A 19,824-nucleotide genomic window follows, 5' to 3' on the forward strand; every position below is an offset into this window, starting at 1 on the left:
AGAGAGAGAGAGAGAGAGAGAGAGAGAGAGAGAGAGAGAGAGAGAGAAATATTCTCAGCTAGCCACCCTATCTTGCTCTCCATAGTGACACCAAGTGGCTATACATAGATCAATTGAGAACAAAGAAGAGAGAATTTCCCTGCGTGAGAATTTAATTTTTGAATTAAAATTTAGCCTGAGTAATATGCTCAAGAATTGCAGCTTATCTAGCTTATCTCATCTCCTCCTCTTGCCTTGAATCCTTGTGACCCAGTAACACTCTGAATGGTATTCTGCTCACACCAGACAACAAATGACTATTTGGAGAACTCCACGATAACGACGTCTTGCAAAGTCTCTTTGTTCTAAGTCTTGCTTATGCTGTCATTGATCAAATATAAACTTCTCTTGACTTTGTCTCCTTATAGAATGGGATCTCCATAAGAAGAGAACGGTCAGCAAGTTTGGGTCTTTCTCTGCCACATTGGAAAATGGAATCAATCTCTCTATAAGTTACCATGGACCTAGTGGGACACCACCAGGTGAGGGGAACATAACAGAGGATATATCCTTCCCCACCTATTCCTTTATTCTTAAATCAGACCCCATTCTGATTTGCCATGCCTTGGTAATTACCTCTGTGTGGTCAGAATGTTTTAGGAGAATTTAACAGTCTATCTTTAAATGCTTTGAGGGTGACTTTTTGAGTTTCCAGAGCACTATTGATTTCCTGTGAAAGCAGACATATACTGAAAAAAAAAATCCCAGTGATCTTTGTTAACCAGCCCAGGAAAACACTTTGTTGGCTGGGGCCAAGGAAAGCAGGATTTGCTGAGAAATCATCTTGGTTTTCCAAGGAATAATATTTTTGAAAATTCTGCCAATAATTATGGACATATCCATTGTGTTTCAGGATGTTGGTTTTAAAGGAGCTATTGTGTAGAAATATTGAATGATTTCTCTGTCCTGTTTTTAATAAACACATTCCCCAACTTGAAGCTATTGCCTTCCAAACCACAAAAATAGGATGTCATTTTACCGAGGGCCAATTAGAAAATCAGTTTCATCCCTACACATTTTAGAAGTCACTAAAGACTTCACCCACAAAAAACAAGGCCTTACTATGCTCAGAAGCTAATCCCTGTGTTTTTCATCCCAGAGACTCTAATTGATACTTCTCTGTTTACATTACAATGAGCCGGATTCAATACCTGTTATTTGAAGATGCCATTCCCATGATTCATTATGACTGTATTTATTATCTTGTGCCAAATAGCATCCAGATATTACAGTTAGTGTAAAGTCTCTGAAATACTTTCACACCGTAGTCTAATAAAAGGGAAGTGTTTGAGGTCATTTTTTTTTTTTGCTTTAGTGTTTTATATTTTAGATAAATGGCTAAAATGTGGCCAGAAGAATCCATTTAGGGCCTTTGACAATTCTCCTTTGACATTCACTACCACCCACATATTTTAGAAGAAACCCTGCACTATCCAGATCTGAACATAGATTACATCTATCTCAAATGGAAACTTTATCAGTTGCTCTACTGCTGCTGATATCATCACTAGGTGATTTTCTAAATGGCTCATTTGCCAACGTTTTGAATTTGTCCTCAGATACTTGAACTTATATATCACCTTTTGAAATTAATAATAATAATAATGTGCTTTCATATAGTGAGGTTTACAAAACACTTTATAAATATTATCTCATTTGATCCTCATAACCCTAGGAAACAGGTGCTATTATTGTCCCCATTTTACAGATGAAGAAACTGAGGCAGGCAGCAGTTAAATGACTTGCCCAGGGTCCTGTTAGTAAATGCCAGAAGCTAGATTTGAGCACAGGTCATTTGGACCCTAGGTCTAACATTCAGCATCCCTCTAGCTGCTTCTGATTTCATTTATAAGTTTCGTGATCTGCCTCATTCTCTTCAAACAGTTAGCCCTTTCTCTTCAACAGAATCGATGGTGATGTTGTCACAAGGATTTCATTTTTGAAGCCCTCCTATCCTTTTTGAGCTGACTTCCTTTTTAGAATTTCTGGTCATGCTAATATGTAAATGTGTTTTGCGTGATTGAATGTGTATAACCTGTATCAAACTGTTTACTGTCTCAGTGAGTGGAGGAAGGGGAAGGAAGGGAGAGAATTTGAAACTCAAAAAAAATTTTTTAAATAAGAAATGTTTAAAAATTATTTTTACATGTAATTGGGAAAAATAAAATATTATTTAAAAAATGAATTTCTGGTCATGGGATCCTTGTTCTCCTTTCACTGAATTCTTTGAACTATACTCCACTAAATTCTCCTCTCCTTCTTCTCCTCTTTTCTTCTCTCCTCTTCTCTCCTCTTCTCTTCTCTTCTCTTCCCTTCCCTTTCCTTCCCTCCTCTTCTCTTCTCTTCTTGTCTCTCTCTCTGTCTCTGTCTCTGACTCTCTGTCTCTGTCTCTCTCTCTTTTCTCTGTCTCTCTCTTTCTCTCTTCCCCTCTCTCTCCCTCCCCCTCTCCCTCCTCTTTCTGTCTTTCTGTCTGTCTCTCTCTCCCTCTCTTTCTGTTCTCTCTGTATCTCTCTCTGTCTCTGACTCTCTCTGTCTCTCTCTCTCTCTCTCTCTTCCCCTCTCCCTCCCTCTCTCTTTCTCTTCTCTTCTCTCTCTCTTTCTCTCTCTCCTCTTTTCTGAATAGCTTTATTATTTTTAATTTAAAAAACTACCCATCCCCCCAGAAAACAGCTAGATAATCACATGGCTTCAAGGTTATGAATGTTGTAGTTCTTTTAATTTCTATTCTAATTAACTAACAACTATTATTTCATGGTGTTCAAAGAATTCATTTGAGGTATTTCCCTTTTTTTTTTCCTTTCACAGATGAAAAGGATAGTGAATTAGAAGAAATGTTGAATATCCCTTCAGCACATACTCAAACCGTGATTCCTGCTCCACCTACCCCACCTCCGAAAGGAAAAGGCAAAACCCCTAAGGGTAAAGAAAAACACAAAGAGCCTCCCAAAGAAGAGGAGCCATCACCTCCCGTTCCAAAGGAAGAAGAGAAACAGGTAAAAGAAGGGGCAAGGGACTAATCATTTATTAAGCACATGCTATGTGCCGCGCAACGCGCTAAGCGCTTCACAAACATTATCTCATTTTATCTTCACAGTACCCGTGGAGGTAGGTTCTGTTATTATCCTCATTTTATAGTTGAAGAAACTGAGTCAGATAAAGGTTAAGTGACTTGCTCAGGGTCGCACTGATAGTTAAGTGTTGGTGATTAGAGCTCAGGTCTTCCTGGCTCCAAGTCCAGCACTCTGTGCACTATGGCGCCACCTAGTGGCCTCAAGGAATGGGATCAGTAGAGAGCTCTCCGCTGCTGCGAATGCCTTCAGGATTACTACATTATCCTTTCATCTGCTCTGAGGCTGACTTCTCACTGAACTCTCAGCTTCCACGGGCAAGTCACTTAAATTTTCCATTTCTTCATCAGAAAATTAGAGGATCGGGTTTTTTTTGTTTTGTTTTTTGGTGAGGCAATCAGGGTTAAGTGACTTGCCCAGAGTTACACAGCTAGTAAGAGTCAAGTGTCTGAGGCTGGATTTGAACTCACGTCCTCTTGACTCTAATGCCTGGGCTCTATCCACTGAGCCACCTAGCTTCCAGATTGTTGTGAAGATTAAGTGAAGTGATGTTTTTAAAGTTCTTTGTAACTCTTAAGGTCCTGAACATCATCTGTTATTTCATGATTTTTAGCAAACAAATAAATGTATGGCCAGGAAATAAACAATAGCAAAATTAGCATAAGTGGGTTTTTTTATGATATGAAAACTAATTCCACTTTTTTTTTTCATCCAGAGTCCTGATTTGCTCCCTCTGGGTCCTGTCCCCACCTTCCCTTCAATGTCCTCTCTAAATCTAAAAATGAAGGAGACTCATCTTTTCAATATTGATATACTAGCTGTAGTAGCAGACTGGGCAGAGAAGTTTAGTAGAAAGAATCTGGGTCAAATCAGAAATAGTTGGATGGGCAGGGGAAGGGAAGGGATCTATTGGGAAATAAAGGTGATGTAAAAACAGAATATACCCATTTCTGAGGACTCTACACTGATGAAATCACATATCCTTGATGTATCAGAGAATGTGTACATGGTGGGGAAAACTGCGCTTGAAGTCAGAGGACTTGCATTCTCTAGCTAGCTGTATGACCTGGGACAAGTCACCTTACCTTTCCTGGTTTGATTTCCTAATCTGTAAAATGAGAGGGTTGGGTTTGTTGTTGTTGTTCGACCTCTATTTTCAAGGAGGATCAATGACGTCACAGATGACGGCTTGTGCACGAATTGGATTGAAGTTATATAAAATCCTCAGCCTTGCTCTCTCTTCCAGAGTCATCAAAGTCCAGTGGCAGGACAAAAGTCAAGATGACTGATGATTGCCTGGGATGCAATGGATGACCCTGGCACTTTAGATATCTGACTAAGCTTATCTAAGAGTTCCACAGAGCCTGCTTCAGCCGCCTTCATGGCCATTGGAACAAATTGTTCTCATCTTCCCATTCTGCTGGGGGGACGTCTTCACATGCTAGACATAATCCTTAGGCACTTAATGGAGTCTCACTATGAAGGTTTGTAAAAGCTAAATAGATGATTTTACATTTTCTCCTGGAGGTCATCAGGAGCCATTGGAGTTTATTGGATAGGTGGGTGATATGGTCAGACCTGTGCTTTATAAAGAAAGATCAATTTGAGAGCTGAGTGAGATGGATTTGAATGGGGAGACACTTGAATCAGGGAGGCCAACCAGATGGCTACTTCGATAGTTAACCTCTGAACTCCCTTCCAGCCTTTATTGTCCTACACATTCCAGCCCAGGCGCCACTGCTACCAAGGCATGTGATCTTGAGCAAGCTACTATACCTTTCCATGCCTCAGTGTTCTCATCTGTGAAATGAGAGGTTTGAACTAATGGATCTTTATCGCTGACATTCTGTGGTTAATAGCTTGGTTCTCCTCAGACTTCTGGTGTAAATTCACTCTATGTTCTATCAAACAAACATAAATTTTGCTTCTCATACTTCGCAATCATCTGCTAGCATTTTCACAGAGAGCAAGTCAGGCTAAAATGAGAGCCTAGAAAGGCAATAGAAAACTACTTTAAGGGGGAACTCTCAACTCATTGAGAACCGATCATTTAAATCCAAACAAAGCTACCTGGTGGTTTTCTATATGAGTTCTGTATAAGGGAACAGGAAGACTGAGAAGCTCAATTCTAGCAAGGATGGAGAGTCTAAGCAAAATTTTTCAGTAACCTGAATAGAGGTTTGTCTTTCTGAGATAACCATGTAAGAGCTGTCTCTCCTCAAAGAGAAGGCTGAGGGTCACCTGTTCATGTTGGACAAGAGAGGGTGATCTGGAGGTACAAAAATAAGTTGAAGGACTTTCCAAAGCATGAAGGCATCCCACCCATGCTGGATTTGGATGTGGAATTTGAGTAAAACGGGATGGAGCTATCTTTGTCAGCATGCTTGTGGTTATGCAAGTGAGTTTCATAACTGGTAAACGAGTAGTGAGCATCACATTAAAATTTGAGGCCTGCCATAAAGGCCTACTATAAGAACCTGTCTTATCTAACGATCCCTATTGGATTTATATAAAATGTCAGACTGATTAATACTGATAGGAATAGAGTAGGGGTCCTAATGACTCATATCTCACACTTTAGAGGTAAGGTGCTTTGACTCCAGAACCAGTGCACCACTCCACTGCCTCATGAAGTGTCTTGTCCTAGATCTCATAACCAAATCCAAATTGATACAGCCTTTTAGATCCAGGCCAAATGGCAGCTGCTTCATGAAACTTTTCCCCCACACAATTTCAGCCCTCTCTTGGTGGAATAGAAAGAGATCAGCTCCGCCTCTACTCGCCAAGTGGTCCTTTTTAAGTCACTCTCTCTGTAGATCTCAGTTTCTTTATCCGTAAAATGAAGGGGTTTGACCAATAACTTCTGAAGGTTCCTCCCAACTCTAATGTTTTATGGTGTGTTTGCAAGCTCAAAATTATTCCGTAGCACATCTTATGTGTGCTTTTGAATAAACGCATCTTGGTCACAGTGCATACTGTTTTGTCATTATTAAGTGTTTTATTTGTGTAGGTCTGGCCTCCCAAACTAGACTTTCTTTAACAGTAAGATTCTGATCTTATGCTTCATGTATCCATCATTGTATACGTCCACCTTGCTTCTTGCAGTTCTGAGCATTAGTGCTCAGAAAAAGTCCTTGTACCAGTTGCCCTCGACAACACAGTACCGGACACAGTAGGTGCTTGGTAGAGGCAGAATGAAAGAGTAGATCAGAGGACGGAGGGGACAGGGAAAAGAAAGATGGAAAGAAAGGAGAGAGGATGGGAGGGAGGGAGACAAGAGGGAAGAAAGCAATAGTAGCCACTCAGCAAATGCTTGTTGGATTTCATTGAATTTAATCTATGCTCATTGGTTTAGAGCAGTAAGCAGATGCTTTAAAGCTAACTGTTTTCTATTCCACAGGAAGAAGTAGAGGCAGAAGCCCCCCCACCACAGCCCCCCTTTATTCCCACCTTCCAAAGACTAAATATTTCCTGTCCTAATGGGCTGGCAGTGACCTTCCTTGGCCACCTTTCTCCAGGTTAGTATTTTGGGTCAGATGCATTTTAAGAATTATGGATAGTTAAATCATAACTAAGAATAATGTATTTCCCTGATCAGAGACATTCGATATAGAAAAACAATTGCTTACATTTTCAAGGTCACTAAGAGGTAACCTGGCATAATGGACAAAGGGCTATCCTTAGGGTCAGGAAGATTTGGGTTCAGGTCCTACTTGTGTAAGCCCAGGCAAATCACTTCACTTCTCAATGTCCAGGCTATTCTCTTAAGACTATAAATTACATATGTGCAAGATATGGCTCAGTGAAGGGGGTTTCCACACCAGAAGTTCACTTCATTGGCAAAATTACAGGCCCCGATTATCCCCTTCCCCCACAAAAATAAGGTAAAATAATCAAGGTTATTTCCACGTCCTGAGAGATGCTCCACAGAAACAGTGCTTTGCTGATGTTGTTGCAATGAATTCTATTAAATAAAAAAGGCCTTGTAACAGCTGCCTTCAGCAACACAGTACTGGGCACAGTAGGTGCTTGGTAGAGGCAGACCGAAAGATCAGATCAGAGGAGGGAAAGAACAGGGAAAAGAAAGGTGGAAGGAAAGAAGAAGAGAGGATAGGAAGGAGGGAGACAAGAGGGGAGAAAGCATTATTATCATTATTCCTAGATATTCTGTATGCAAGTATATCCCACAGATTGTTGTTTCTCAATAACACCACGAATACATTATAACTGACCTCACCGTAAAGTCACTAAGTGTTACTGTCACGCCGTTTGACCAAATGCTCACTTATAACACTGTTCTGATGACACTAGCTGCCTCTCTGGATATTATCAGAATCAAAGAATGTTGGAGCTGGAAGGGACTTTGGACATCAGAATAGTCCAAATGCTTCATTTTACAGCTTGGGTACCTAGGGTCAAGAGTTGATAACAATAACAAAAATAACACCAACAATAATGGCATTTATATGGCACCTACTGTGTGCCAGGCACTGTGCTAACTGCTTTACAAATATTATCTCCTCTGTTCTTCACAACAAGCCTGAGAGGTAGATGTTATTGTTATCCTCATTTTACAGTTCAGGAAACTGAGGCAAATAGCATTTAAGTGACTTGCCCAAACTCACACAGCTAATAAGTATTTAAGGCCAAATCTGAACTCAGGTTTTCCTGACCCCAGGCCTAGTGCTCTATCCACTGTGCCACATACCTCCCCTGGGATCATCTAGCTAGTTAATTGCAGGTCCAGAATTAGATCTCTGAAGTTCTGACTGCCAACCCAGTACTTTTTCTCCTTTATAAATAGCCTTCATACCCAAAATAACACAAATCCTCTCTCTTAAGTACAGTCTAAGTTCAACTAATCAACGTGGCATCTTAGATGTCCCATGTAGTCTGTTAAGGGCCACCTCTCTGTATCAATTTCAGCATGAGATGCCAGGTACTATAGACAATACCAATAGAATTTTCAGCATCCTCAGATTAGATACCTTTATTTAAATTGCTTGGTCAGGTGCTTTTCTCCTTTACATCTGGCTGGGAACTGGGCACAGAGAGAACGAAAGTTTTGAGGACAGGCAAAAATGGAGGATTAATCTTCTAGTATGGGGCACTGCCCTTGGGTAAGTCACTTAACTTCACTGGGCCTCAGTTTCCTCATCTGCAAAATGAAGGAATTGGACTAAATGACCTCTAAGATACCTTCTAGCTCGTATCTGTGAGTCTATGATCCTTCAGCTATTCCAGTTCCCTTCACAAAATTTGTCATAATCATATCAACAAAGTGTCATTTGTAACTATGGGCCATTGGCCATGACGTAGATACCACCTTGTTCAATAGTCCCAGAAATTATAATGGTTTTCATTAAAGCAAGAAAATTAAACCCCAGCTCCAGGATCCCCCTCTGCAACATCCAGTTCACAAATAATCTTCATCTTTAGGTCCACACATCGGGGATGATGAACATACCTGGGACATCATGGTTCGGCAGAGTTATCCTCAAAGGGCGAAGTACTCTCAGATGCATAAAACTGTGACGCCGCCAATAGAACAGGAGCAGTCCCGAGTTATTACCAGTCAAGGGACTGTTGTCAAGTACATGTTGGATGGGTCCACGCAGGTGAAGAAATTTGCTGGAGATTTGAATGCATTTGAGACACTAGAACTTGTCCCCTTCACGGGAGTTTGAAGCCCATGGAAATCAATCAATCGTTCATGCATAGATTGTTCTTACTATAAGCTGAATTGCCACAAGAGATGGATGAGGAAGAGGGAGAGATGGATGACAGTCATAATATTTGAAAAGAGAATTGAATATCAAATTGATACGGTATCATTGGGGAGATTAAAAACTGATCTATAGAAATTCAAAAAGAAATGGTGAGACTGGCTTGTTGGCATAAGATAAGAAATTTAGATCTAGAAGAGATCTCAGGGAAAGTCCAACTGTCATTTTGCAGATGAAGAAAATGAGACCCAGACAGGATACTTGCCCCCAGATTCACATAGGTAGTAAGTAGTAGAATGGAGATTTGAAACTAAGTCATATGACTTCACATCCAGCATTTCCCATTTCACCAAGTTATTCTCTCTCAGTATGTAGGTAGCAAAGATCTAAGTCTAACATCTCATATACTAGGCAGGTAACTTTCTAACTAAAAAAGTTAATTGTTAGGCCAAAATTAGCACAAGCAGCAGAGAATCGATCCATACTTTGTTGCATCTCAGTTTTAGAGGTTGCATTGAGTGCACTATCATTTGCAAAAAAAAAAAAAAAAAAAAAAGTCATGCACCAACTCTTCCTCTATTTTAGTCTTGGCTTGTAGCTTTTCTTTTCTTTTGCCTGTAGCTTTTTCAAGTTAAATAATTTACCTCCAGTACAGTAGCTGACCCTGATGCAAGTAAACATAATATTGAATGAATTAATAAAGGCATTTGACATATAAAAGCACAGGGAATGACTTTCCCTGTTACTCAGATCTTACTAATTCATCCCTTTCCTACCTTCCCATCTTCTTCTGGGATCTTTCTCCCTTGATTTCTGCCTTTCATCCACCACCTCTAACTCTTCTATCTTCAGTCTTGCTCTTTCCACTGGTAACTTCATATCTGCTCAGACATGCTCAGTTCTCCTTTATCCCTTGTAAAAATTCAAAGACTCAGAAAATGTTAGAATTGGAAGCAACCTCAGAAACCATTTAATTCAATTTAATCAAACCTACCTAAAGAGGGTTCATCTAGGTTAGAAGACCTCCAGTGATAGTAAATGTATTGGCTTTTGAAATATACTATTCTAAATTTTTATCTAATTTTAAAATTGCACCTATAACAGTGCCTGGCACATACCCGGCATTTAATTAGTGTTTGTTGACTTCACTTATTGACTTAATTGTTAGGACATTTTCCCTTCTATCGTGGTGAATTTATATCTTGGCAATTTCTACTCATTGCTCCTGGTTCTGGCCTGTGAGACCAAGTAGAAACTGTTTAATCCTTCTACCATGTGCCAGCCCGTTATGTAGGGCAGTAATCACATCCTCCCTAAGTCTTCTCTTCTACAGATTAGAGAAGTAGTCATATTTACTTTGATTGATCCATATATGCCATAGACTCGAGGTGCATCAGTATACTAGTTGCATGGTACAATGGAAAAAGCCTTGATTTAAAGTCAGAGGGACCTGAGTTAGAAACCCAGTTTTCTTACTATGAGTGTGATTTTGAACAAGTTGTATATCCTCTCTGGGCCTCAGTTCCTCTTCTGTAAAAAGAGAGGATTGGATTAGATGGCCTCTAAGCATAAAAGTGCTTATCTTGTGATCCGTGTGTGTGTGTGTGTGTGTGTGTGTGTGTGTGTGTGTTTTCCAGTTAATCAATGTCCTTTCTAAATGGTAGCACTCAAAGGTTATTTCAGATTTGAATGATTTCCCCAAATAAATAACCAAAGACCCTCCATGCAGCATTCAAGGTCCTCCATGATTCAGCTATAATCTAGTTTTCTCATTTTTATATTCCAATATTTCCCTTCATTTACAAGACTCTTTAGTTAAACAGGACTAATCACTATTCCTCAAAGATGCCCCAACCTTTATCGCTTCTGGAATTTTTCTTATGCTGTTTCCTCTGTTTGGAAGATTCATTCTATTGATGTTTCTCATCTGTTTCCTCATCTAGAAAATGGGGATGCTAAGCTATTCAATGTCTCTTCCAGTTCTGTATCCTTGATCTTATTTATGTCCTTGCATTGATCTTCTATAGACGATCCATCTTCCGTAACCATAGTGATTCATTAAATGGATTAAAATACTGTATCATATATCACGAAAGACAGCATGGTACAGTGGGTAGAGAGTTGGCCTTGGAGCCAGGAAATTTGGGGTTCAAGCCCTGCCTCTGCCATAGATTGGCTCTGTGACCCTGGGCAAGACAGTTAAACTCTTGGTGTTTTAAGCAACTCTCTAAACCTTGAGTGGCAGAAAAACTGGTGATTTCCATCGGTAGAGGAAGTTTCTTTACCCGGAAATTCTGTATATTCCTGAGACCACATGTCTAATTCCTATCATAAAAGTAGGAAAATAGTGCCTGATCAATTACAGAAGGAGTTATCTAAGTTGTTACAGTCCTGATGTTATCAGAAATCCTTTCCTATGAGAGTTCAAAAGATTTTGTTACAATTATTCATTCAAACAAGGCCATTCAGTTGCCTGCTGACTCTGACTGTCAAGTGATTAGAACCTGCTAGCCTGTTAGATTGTGTATATTAATTAATTAGACTTCAAAAAAACTTGCCAGAAATCTCACAGAGACTACATCTGGCCCAAGAGCCATATGTCCAGGAGTTAGTTTTCTTTCTTCTGGACTGGAGATTTTTCTTTTCCATATTGGCTCTCAAATCAGTGTTAGTGTGACAATCTGTTCTTTATTGTTTGACCACTAACTTTGTGAAGATTAACCTGAAATATCAATGTTGTCCTTAGGTACTCTTTGCAGATGGTGCAGTGAGTTACAGTCCAGATTCTGGTCCTGTGTGTGCCCACTCAGACACTCCTACAACCCCAGGTTCAACAGAGTTGAGAAGCTCGTTTTGTCTACTGAAATCAGATAATGCCCCATCTGATGCCATCAGCATGAAGAAAGGTGATATTGGTTGCATTTGCCCAATTCAGAGTGGTTTCAAGTAATGATTTTAAATGATCTAAGAACCAACTCCTTCTATATGCACCGTTGCAGGCTGGAAGAGCTTGAGCGTATATTTTTATCTGACCTTTGACAAATCTGCTATTTTTTCTGCTTTCACTCAAGCCATGGGATCACAGGACTAGAGCTGGACCTTAGCATTCTCTAGTCCAACCCTAGATGAGAGAACAGAAGTCCAGGGAAGTTAATCGACTTACTTCAGGTCACACAGATAGTGTCAGATGCAGGATTTGAACCCAGACCCTCTAAATCTAGAAGTAATACTCTTTCTACTGTATTTTGCTACCTCCTGGCTAACTGTGTTTTTAAGACAGTTGACTCGATTTTCCACATTAATAGAAGTGAATTTTCCACATTAATAGAAATGAGTCAAGTCGAAGATCATTCAAAACTTGATCATCTTGAAAACCATTTCTCTCTGGCTTTGGATGACCTTTTTATACCTACATTTGAATGTGGGTGTGTCCGATAACACATTATAGTTTAAGAAGGACATTCCCTCCTATGGCATTTCTATAGCTACATTTCAAACTTTATTCAGTAAAGCTCTAGCATATGTCTACCATGTGCCTTCAACTATGTTAGCAAATGGGAAACAAAGATTTTTTTTTAAAGACACACTATTATCTTCTATTGGAGGGATATAACATGTACACAAAAAAAGAATCATTCAAGGTAGAGTGTGATGTGTACAAAAGAGGGATCCAAAGAAAATAGTCTAGGAACATTGAAAGAGGGAAGAAGTACCTCTATACCAAAATGCAGTGAATTGTATAGATGCCTTATATCCCAACTAATCTACAAGTTCCTGCAGAACAAGTCATGTCTTATAGGATCTTCATATCCCCTACAGGACTTAGCAGATGGTAGAGACTCAATTAATGTTTGTTAAGTGAACTAATGTTCTGAGGATTCATGATGTTCCAGGTAAAAAAAAAAAGCTACACTTAATACCAGACATAAAAGGAACTGGGTAACTGTCCATACCATGCCCTATTCAGCTCTACCCACTCTCCATTGTAGACCAGACATGGCTTAAAACGTTCTATTTGTGTTAGAAGCCATCTCTGAGAGGAGAAGTTAAGCTTTTTAGCATGAGTTGGGGGCGCTGTTTTTGTGTTATATTTTGTGCTGTGATTACTTTCTTTGGGGAGTGACTCTCTTTGGGCTTGGCTAAAATAAAAAAGATATCAGACCTTCACTAGGAGGGTACAATCTCTTTAACTCTATGGGCTATCAGTACAGATAATGCCCATGGGTGTCATTGGAAGGCCTAAGGTTTAGACAGGGGAGAAATAAAGAGGAGAAATGAAGAGGAAAAGAAAAGGAAAGAGGAGAAAATGGATAAAGGAGAGAGTGATAAAAGAGATAGGAGAGAATAGATAAGGGAAGGAGAGATAAAGGAAAAGAAAAAGAGGGGAAAACAGTGAAAATTAGACAACTTCGCACTTAGTAACACACAGTAGAATATAAATGCCCAAAAAGTGAGGATTGTTTATATTTTTATATTCCAAGTACCTAGCACAATGCTTGACACGCAGTGGGTGTTTAATGAGTGTTTTGATCAGTTGATTGGCACCCCAGAAATAAGATGTTTATCCCTGCCCCCCAAACATTGAAGAACAGATGTGAATCAGATGTGACTTTCCCTCCCAGACTAACACAAAGCAGCAGCTTAGGTAAAGATGCAGTTTCTTTCAATGGCTGTCAGAGCCACATATTTCCAGGACCACAGGAAGCAATAAAGGTCCTTAAAAAGAAAGCAGCATTGATTTTCTTTTTAAACAGATTTTATTGATATCATTTGACTTAATGTCATTTACGTTTCCCCTAACCCAGGAGTAGAGAACCGGCAGTCTTGAGGCCACGTGTGGCCCTTTGATGGAATCCAAACTTCACAGAACAAATCCCCTTAATAAAAGGATTTGTTCTGTAAAACTTGGACTCAGTCAAAGGGCATTCACATTCTACTGTGTGTTACTAAATGCTAAGTTGTATAATTTTCACTGTTTTCCTCTCTCTTTTTTTCTTCTGTGTCTCCTTCTCTTATCTATTTTCTCCTATCTCTTTTATCACTCTCTCCTTTATCCATTTTCTCCTCTTTCCTTTTCTTTTCCTCTTCATTTCTCCTCTTTATTTCTCCCCTGTCTAAACCTTAGGCCTTCCAATGACACCCATGGGCATTATCTGTACTGATAACCCATAGAGTTAAAGAGATTGTACTCTCCTAGTGAAGGTCTGATATCTTTTTTTGTACTTTAGTCAAGCACAAAAAGAGTCACTCCACAAAGAAAGTAAGCGCGTGGTCTTGAGGCTGCAGGTTCCCCACACCTGCCCTAACCCTTCCCAGAGAGCCATAGTTTATAACAAAGAATTTAAAAAGTAGAAGAAGAGAAAAAAAATTCAGCAAAGCAAATCAACACATTGAAAAAGACTAATGTTATATGTAGTGTTCCACACCTATGGACCCTCAGCTTTTCAAAGGACCAGGGGAAGATATCTTCTCACCTCTTTTTGGGGGGCAAGTTTTGTTCTTCAAAATTTCATAACATTCAGTTTCCACTTACATTGTTGTAGGCATCATATATATTGTGTTCCTGGTTCTGATTACTTCACTTTGCATCAGTTCATATAAATCTTTTCACATTTCTCTATATTCATCATGTTCAGCATTTCTTATAGCATAGCAGGATTGCTTTCCACAATGACTACACCAATTCATAGCTACACCAACACTGCATACATTACTATGCCTGTCTTTACACAACCCCACCATCATTGCCTCTCATCTTTTATCATCTTTTCCAATTTTCTCTGTGTACAATGAGACCTCAGTGTTTTTTTATTTGCATTTCTCTTATAATTAGTGAACTGAAGTGTTGTTTCATATAGTTGTTAGTAGTTTGCAATTCTTTGCAAACTTTGTTCATGTGCTTTGACTAACTGAATAAGGTGGTGATAGTCTAACTGTACTCTGCTCATCAGAATTCATCTAGAACAGGGGTAAGGAACCTGTGGCCTCGAGGCCACATGTGGCCCTTCACAGAACAAATCCTTTTGGGATTTGGAGTTTGGATTCATCAAAGGGCCATACTTGAGGACCTAGAGGACCACATGTGGACTCGAGGCTGCAAGTTCCCCACCCCGATCTAGAATATTGCAGTCAATTTTGGGCCCTAAGGTTTAAGAAGGACATTGACAAGCTGTATATTGTCTGCTTGGGAGCAAATAGCATGATGAAGTGCCTTGAGACCATAACCAAAGAGTATCAGTTGAAGTAAGAGGAAATGTTTGGGAGGGACATGATAATTATCCCAAAGTATTTGAAGGTCTATCATAGAGAAAAGGGATTCTATTTGTTCTTTTTAACCCCAGGAATTAGAAGCAGAAGCAAGAAGCAGAGGGTGGAAGTTACAAAAATCTTAAGTTTGATATCAGGAAAACTCTGTAACCCTTAGAGCTGTCTGAAAGTAGAGTGGATTGCCTTGAGAAGTTGTGGGTTACCTGTCTTTAAAGGTCTTCACGCAGACACTGGACACTCACTTGTTATTGGGGAAATTTGTTTGTTGTACGAGTTACATTAGATGGTCCCTGAGGTTTCTCCTCACTCTCAGATTCTATGATTTTATAAAACAAGAAGCATACATGAAAGTGGGGAATTTTAATCTAAATGAACATCATCTTTTAAATAATAGTTGTTAGGTGACTGAGGCAAAGGCTTTTTATGGTATATTTAGCATGCACAGATGTTTCAATCTACTTATGTTGACAGAAGTCAAGAATAAGTATATTTGAATTTCAGCTATTTTTTAAAGAAATATACTTTATTTTACATACTTTACATGCCATATTTACTTATATAGTTCTCAACTCACATAATTAGACTTGCACATATATTTTGTGGGGGGAAAATATTTTTCTTTTGCTGTGGAAATATGTTTTATCTATGCCAGAGCCAACACAAGCTTGAATTAAAGAAGCAATTGGCTGTTTGCCAGTAGCTGAAGAGAGGGAGAGGAAAAGGGTATTACTACAGAATATTAATATTTATTCCTCCCCTTCTTGATTTTGTTTATCTTCTGTGGGTTCAAGGACATCTGGTGTCCAATAGGCCTCCAATTCTGTGGGGGAAAAGTAAGCATTGAGTTAGATCTGTGGCAGCTGCCTAGTCCTTCTTTCTCTAGGGGCTTCTAGGTCCATACATAAAACCCAAAAGGAGGGGAAATTCTAAATGTAAACACCCCATTCAAATTATTTCCAAATCATTCCACTCTCTGCTGCTCTGTTTCACAAACACATGAAGCCCATTAGCCTCATTACCTTGATTAAAGCAACCCTCACTTCTTGAGTATAAAACCAAGTGGCCATCGTCTGCTTACTCAACTGACCCACAGTCCATTACTAGGCTCTTGGTCTTATTTAACTTAAATTGACTTTGCATGTCCATTAATCATCTTCTGTAGAGTGTGACAACTGCCTACAAAATTTAAATAAAAACAAAGCTGCCTATCCTTCATGACCTAGCTCAAATCCCAGCTCCCTGAAGCCTCAGTAGGAAATGATCTTTCCTTTCTCAGAATTCTCATAGTGCTCTGTGCTTCTCTTATGTGCATGTGGAGGTTTTATATATTATACCAGTTCTTTAAAGTGCTTTATAAATATGTGCAAATATAAGTCCTTATAAGAACCAACACTCCTACCTTCTTGACCTTAAGACAGTTTCCTTATCTACAAAGTGAAGATCCTGGATTAGATTGCCATTAAGGTCCCTTCTAATTATGAATCTATAATCCTATAACCTGTGCTGTGTTGTGCAAAAATATTTTAATTAGGGTAATTGAGTATAAACTTGTAAGATATAGGTAATGTAACATATTGATTAGAGCAATGGTTATATGAAAAATACCTAAGTACAAATTAAGTATGTATCATTGCTTGGCTACTACTGTTTAACTGTTTCAGGCTTCAACTTTCTAAACATTTCCTTTTACACATATCTTCTTAGCTTTCTCTCTCATCCTCAAGGTAGCCCCAATAGGGAGAGAGAGAAGAAACAAGCATTTATTAAGCACCTACTATGTGCTAGGAACTGTGCTAAAGCAATTTACTAATGTTGTCTCATTGGATCTTCCCAATAACCCTGGCATCTAGGTGCTATTATTATCCCCATTTTCCAGATGAAGAAACTGAGGCAGACAGAGGTTAAGGGACTTGCCCAGTGTCACACAGTCAGGAAGTAGCTGAGGTCAGATTGGAACTCAGGTCTTCCTGACTCCAAGTTCAGCTCTCTCTCTACTCACTGTGCCACCTAGCTTCCTACCCTGCTGCCCTAGAATCTTAGAATACTAGAACCCAGAAGACCCTTAGAAATCTTCTTCAAATTCTTCATTTTGCAAATAATGAACAATAAAGGGGAAACAGGGTCACACAGCTGATAGACGAAATCCCAGGGACTCAAACCCCGGTAATCTGATTCAAATCCACTAGGCTACCTTAAAGCCCTTGGCTCCACATTGATTGTTTGTCAAGGTAAAAGTGCCACTTGCCTCCCCAGAACTTTCCCCTTTGACTTTGTAGTATCTTTCTGTCTACCTCGGAGAGATTGCTCTTCGTTTCCTGCCAACTCTCAGCCTAAAGCAGTGCTTAGCCAGCTGGACAGAGCTCCAGACCCCAGACTGAGTTTTCAGCTCAGTTCTCTCCTGTATCAGAATAAGGAGGAATTTCATGTGTCTACTGATTCTTTCCCTGTATGTGAATGTTACAAACTATTCCTTGCTTCTTAAAAGAATACACCCTACTTTTCCCAGAAGAATTTTAAAAGAATTGAACTAAACAGAACAGGTATTAAAGATGTTACACCAGATTGCTATTTTTTAAGTAGGATAAGGAAATTGGATCTAATATAAGAAACATCTGCAAGTTTTAGAGCAGAAAAATCATATTATAATTGTTAACACATTATAATATGTGATAATTAATGCATTAATATGACAAATATTTTCTATACTCAGATGGATTGAAGGGGGAAAGACTGGCAATTGTGACTAGTAAAATAGATAAGCAGGTATGTCTTGGAGAGATAACATGGAGCAAGAATTGACAAGTTTTACATTCACATGACCAACTTGGTCATCAAGGCATTCTCTTAGAATTTTTGAGTTTCCTAAAACTGCCAAACAGGTTTGATAAATGTCTACTTCAGTTTTTATTCATGTAGGAATATTTTGAGGGTGTCAACACAGGGCAGAGAGCTTAATGTGGTGCTCTTCAATGCTGTTAAAAGACAGCATAAATCATAGCAAAGAGACAAATTTAGGTTTTATGTCAGGAAAAAACTTCCTAACAATTATAACAATCCCAAAATGGAATGGAATGTCTAAAGAAGTGGTGAGTTGTCCTTCCTTGGAGGTTCTTATGAAGATGCTGGATAATTGCTTGCTGAGTATGTTATAGTTCTGATTCCTTCCACGTATGTCTTGGACAAGATGGCTGCTGAGGTCTCTTCCAGTTCCAAATTCTGGAAGAATGTAAGGCTGGACAGATGTAGCCTCACCTATCCATAGAGAATTTGTTTCAGAAGTATATACGAGAAAAAAAAAAGTGCCTGCCCATTGATTGAGAAATGCCTAAATACACTATGGTATAAGAAATGATGAACATAAGGAATTCAGAGAATCTTAGGAAGATTTATTAGAACTGATAAAAAATAGATATAAGCAGGCAAACAATATGCACCGTGACTACACAGATATAAATGGAGAAAAAAACAGTAACAACAGATGAACAGTGTAACTACGAAAAAGTTTATTCCAAAGAGAAAATGAACCTCTGAAGGTATTTTGACCTGATGAAATGACTTATTTGCAGAAATAGGAGACCTTGGGTGTGGAACATAACATATACTACCAGACTTGGTTGATGCATTGGCTAGTTTTGCTGAACAGCTTTTTCCCCCTCTTTTTTATTTTTTAATTCTTAGGTGTAAGGTATTGCTCTGGGTAGCTGATTGTGTCAAGACAGATTCAGAAGTAAAGAAAATGTAAAAATTTTAAAAATCCATAAAAACTTTCATTTTTTAAAAAGAAAAAGCTTTATGTGAAAAAAAAGTGTGCTAAGCCCTCAAAGAGATAAAAAGATGAATAAGACACTGCCTTTGACCTCACAGGGCTTACAATGTAACAGGAGTGATAAGACATGTATAGAAATAACCATAATAAAACATAGAATATGATGAATGCAAAAAGTAAACCTTTTCCCTGAAAAAAGTGTCAGTATATATGTATGTATGTGTGTATATATGTATGTGTGTATATATACATACATATATACATGTATGTGTGTATATCCATGCATAATACATGTATACTGCCATGTCAGAGGCATCTGTTTCCAGCACAAATGGTTGGTGTAAGTATAGATGTGTGTATATGTATGTATATGTGTGTATGTATATATACACACATATATACAAACATACATACAGATATATGTACATGCATATATACATATATACACGCAGATATATGTACACACATATATACATATATACACAGAGGTATATATCCACACATATATACATACATACACACACAGATATATATATATAGATATCTATAGATAGATAGATATCTATATCTATATATCTATCTATCTATATCTATCTATCTATCTATATCTATATCTATAGATATAGATATATACACACATATATATATACTGCCATGTCAAAGGCATCTATTTGCAGCACAAATGGTCGGTATAGGTCTAGCTAATTTAGCAAAGGGTCAAGTGAATTGTCTCTTGGTTGGTTGCTGTCCTTCATTCTGGAAGAGGACCAAAATGACATCATCACTATGTTAGAGTCAAGTTTCAGCGTGTCCAACTGTGGCAATCAGACCAAAACAAGCTCAGAAGATTCTACCACAGGTCGAGCACAACTAGTCCATGTGAACATTTGAGTAGATTCTCCAAATTTGTGCATCTCACATTTCTTTTGAGCTACTTCAATTCTGCTTTGCTTATAGA

General features: G+C 38.7%; 1 protein-coding gene across 3 annotated transcripts in view; it reads left to right on the forward strand.

Annotated features, from left to right (window-relative positions):
* The window catches only part of SPAG17 (sperm associated antigen 17), a 262,433-nt gene that overhangs the window by 171,521 nt on the left and 71,088 nt on the right, over positions 1 to 19,824 (forward strand). For all 3 annotated transcript variants that reach the window (XM_027866714.1, XM_027866712.1, XM_027866713.1), the window contains 5 exons: positions 408 to 521; positions 2,845 to 3,032; positions 6,508 to 6,625; positions 8,547 to 8,725; positions 11,580 to 11,739. In XM_027866714.1, the coding sequence (XP_027722515.1) occupies positions 408 to 521; positions 2,845 to 3,032; positions 6,508 to 6,625; positions 8,547 to 8,725; positions 11,580 to 11,739 (759 nt within the window). The remainder of the gene's footprint in view (positions 1 to 407; positions 522 to 2,844; positions 3,033 to 6,507; positions 6,626 to 8,546; positions 8,726 to 11,579; positions 11,740 to 19,824) is intronic.

The sequence above is a fragment of the Vombatus ursinus genome, unplaced genomic scaffold (genome assembly GCF_900497805.2).
Source record: "Vombatus ursinus unplaced genomic scaffold, bare-nosed wombat genome assembly UNPS02014782.1, whole genome shotgun sequence".
NCBI lineage: Eukaryota > Metazoa > Chordata > Mammalia > Diprotodontia > Vombatidae > Vombatus > Vombatus ursinus.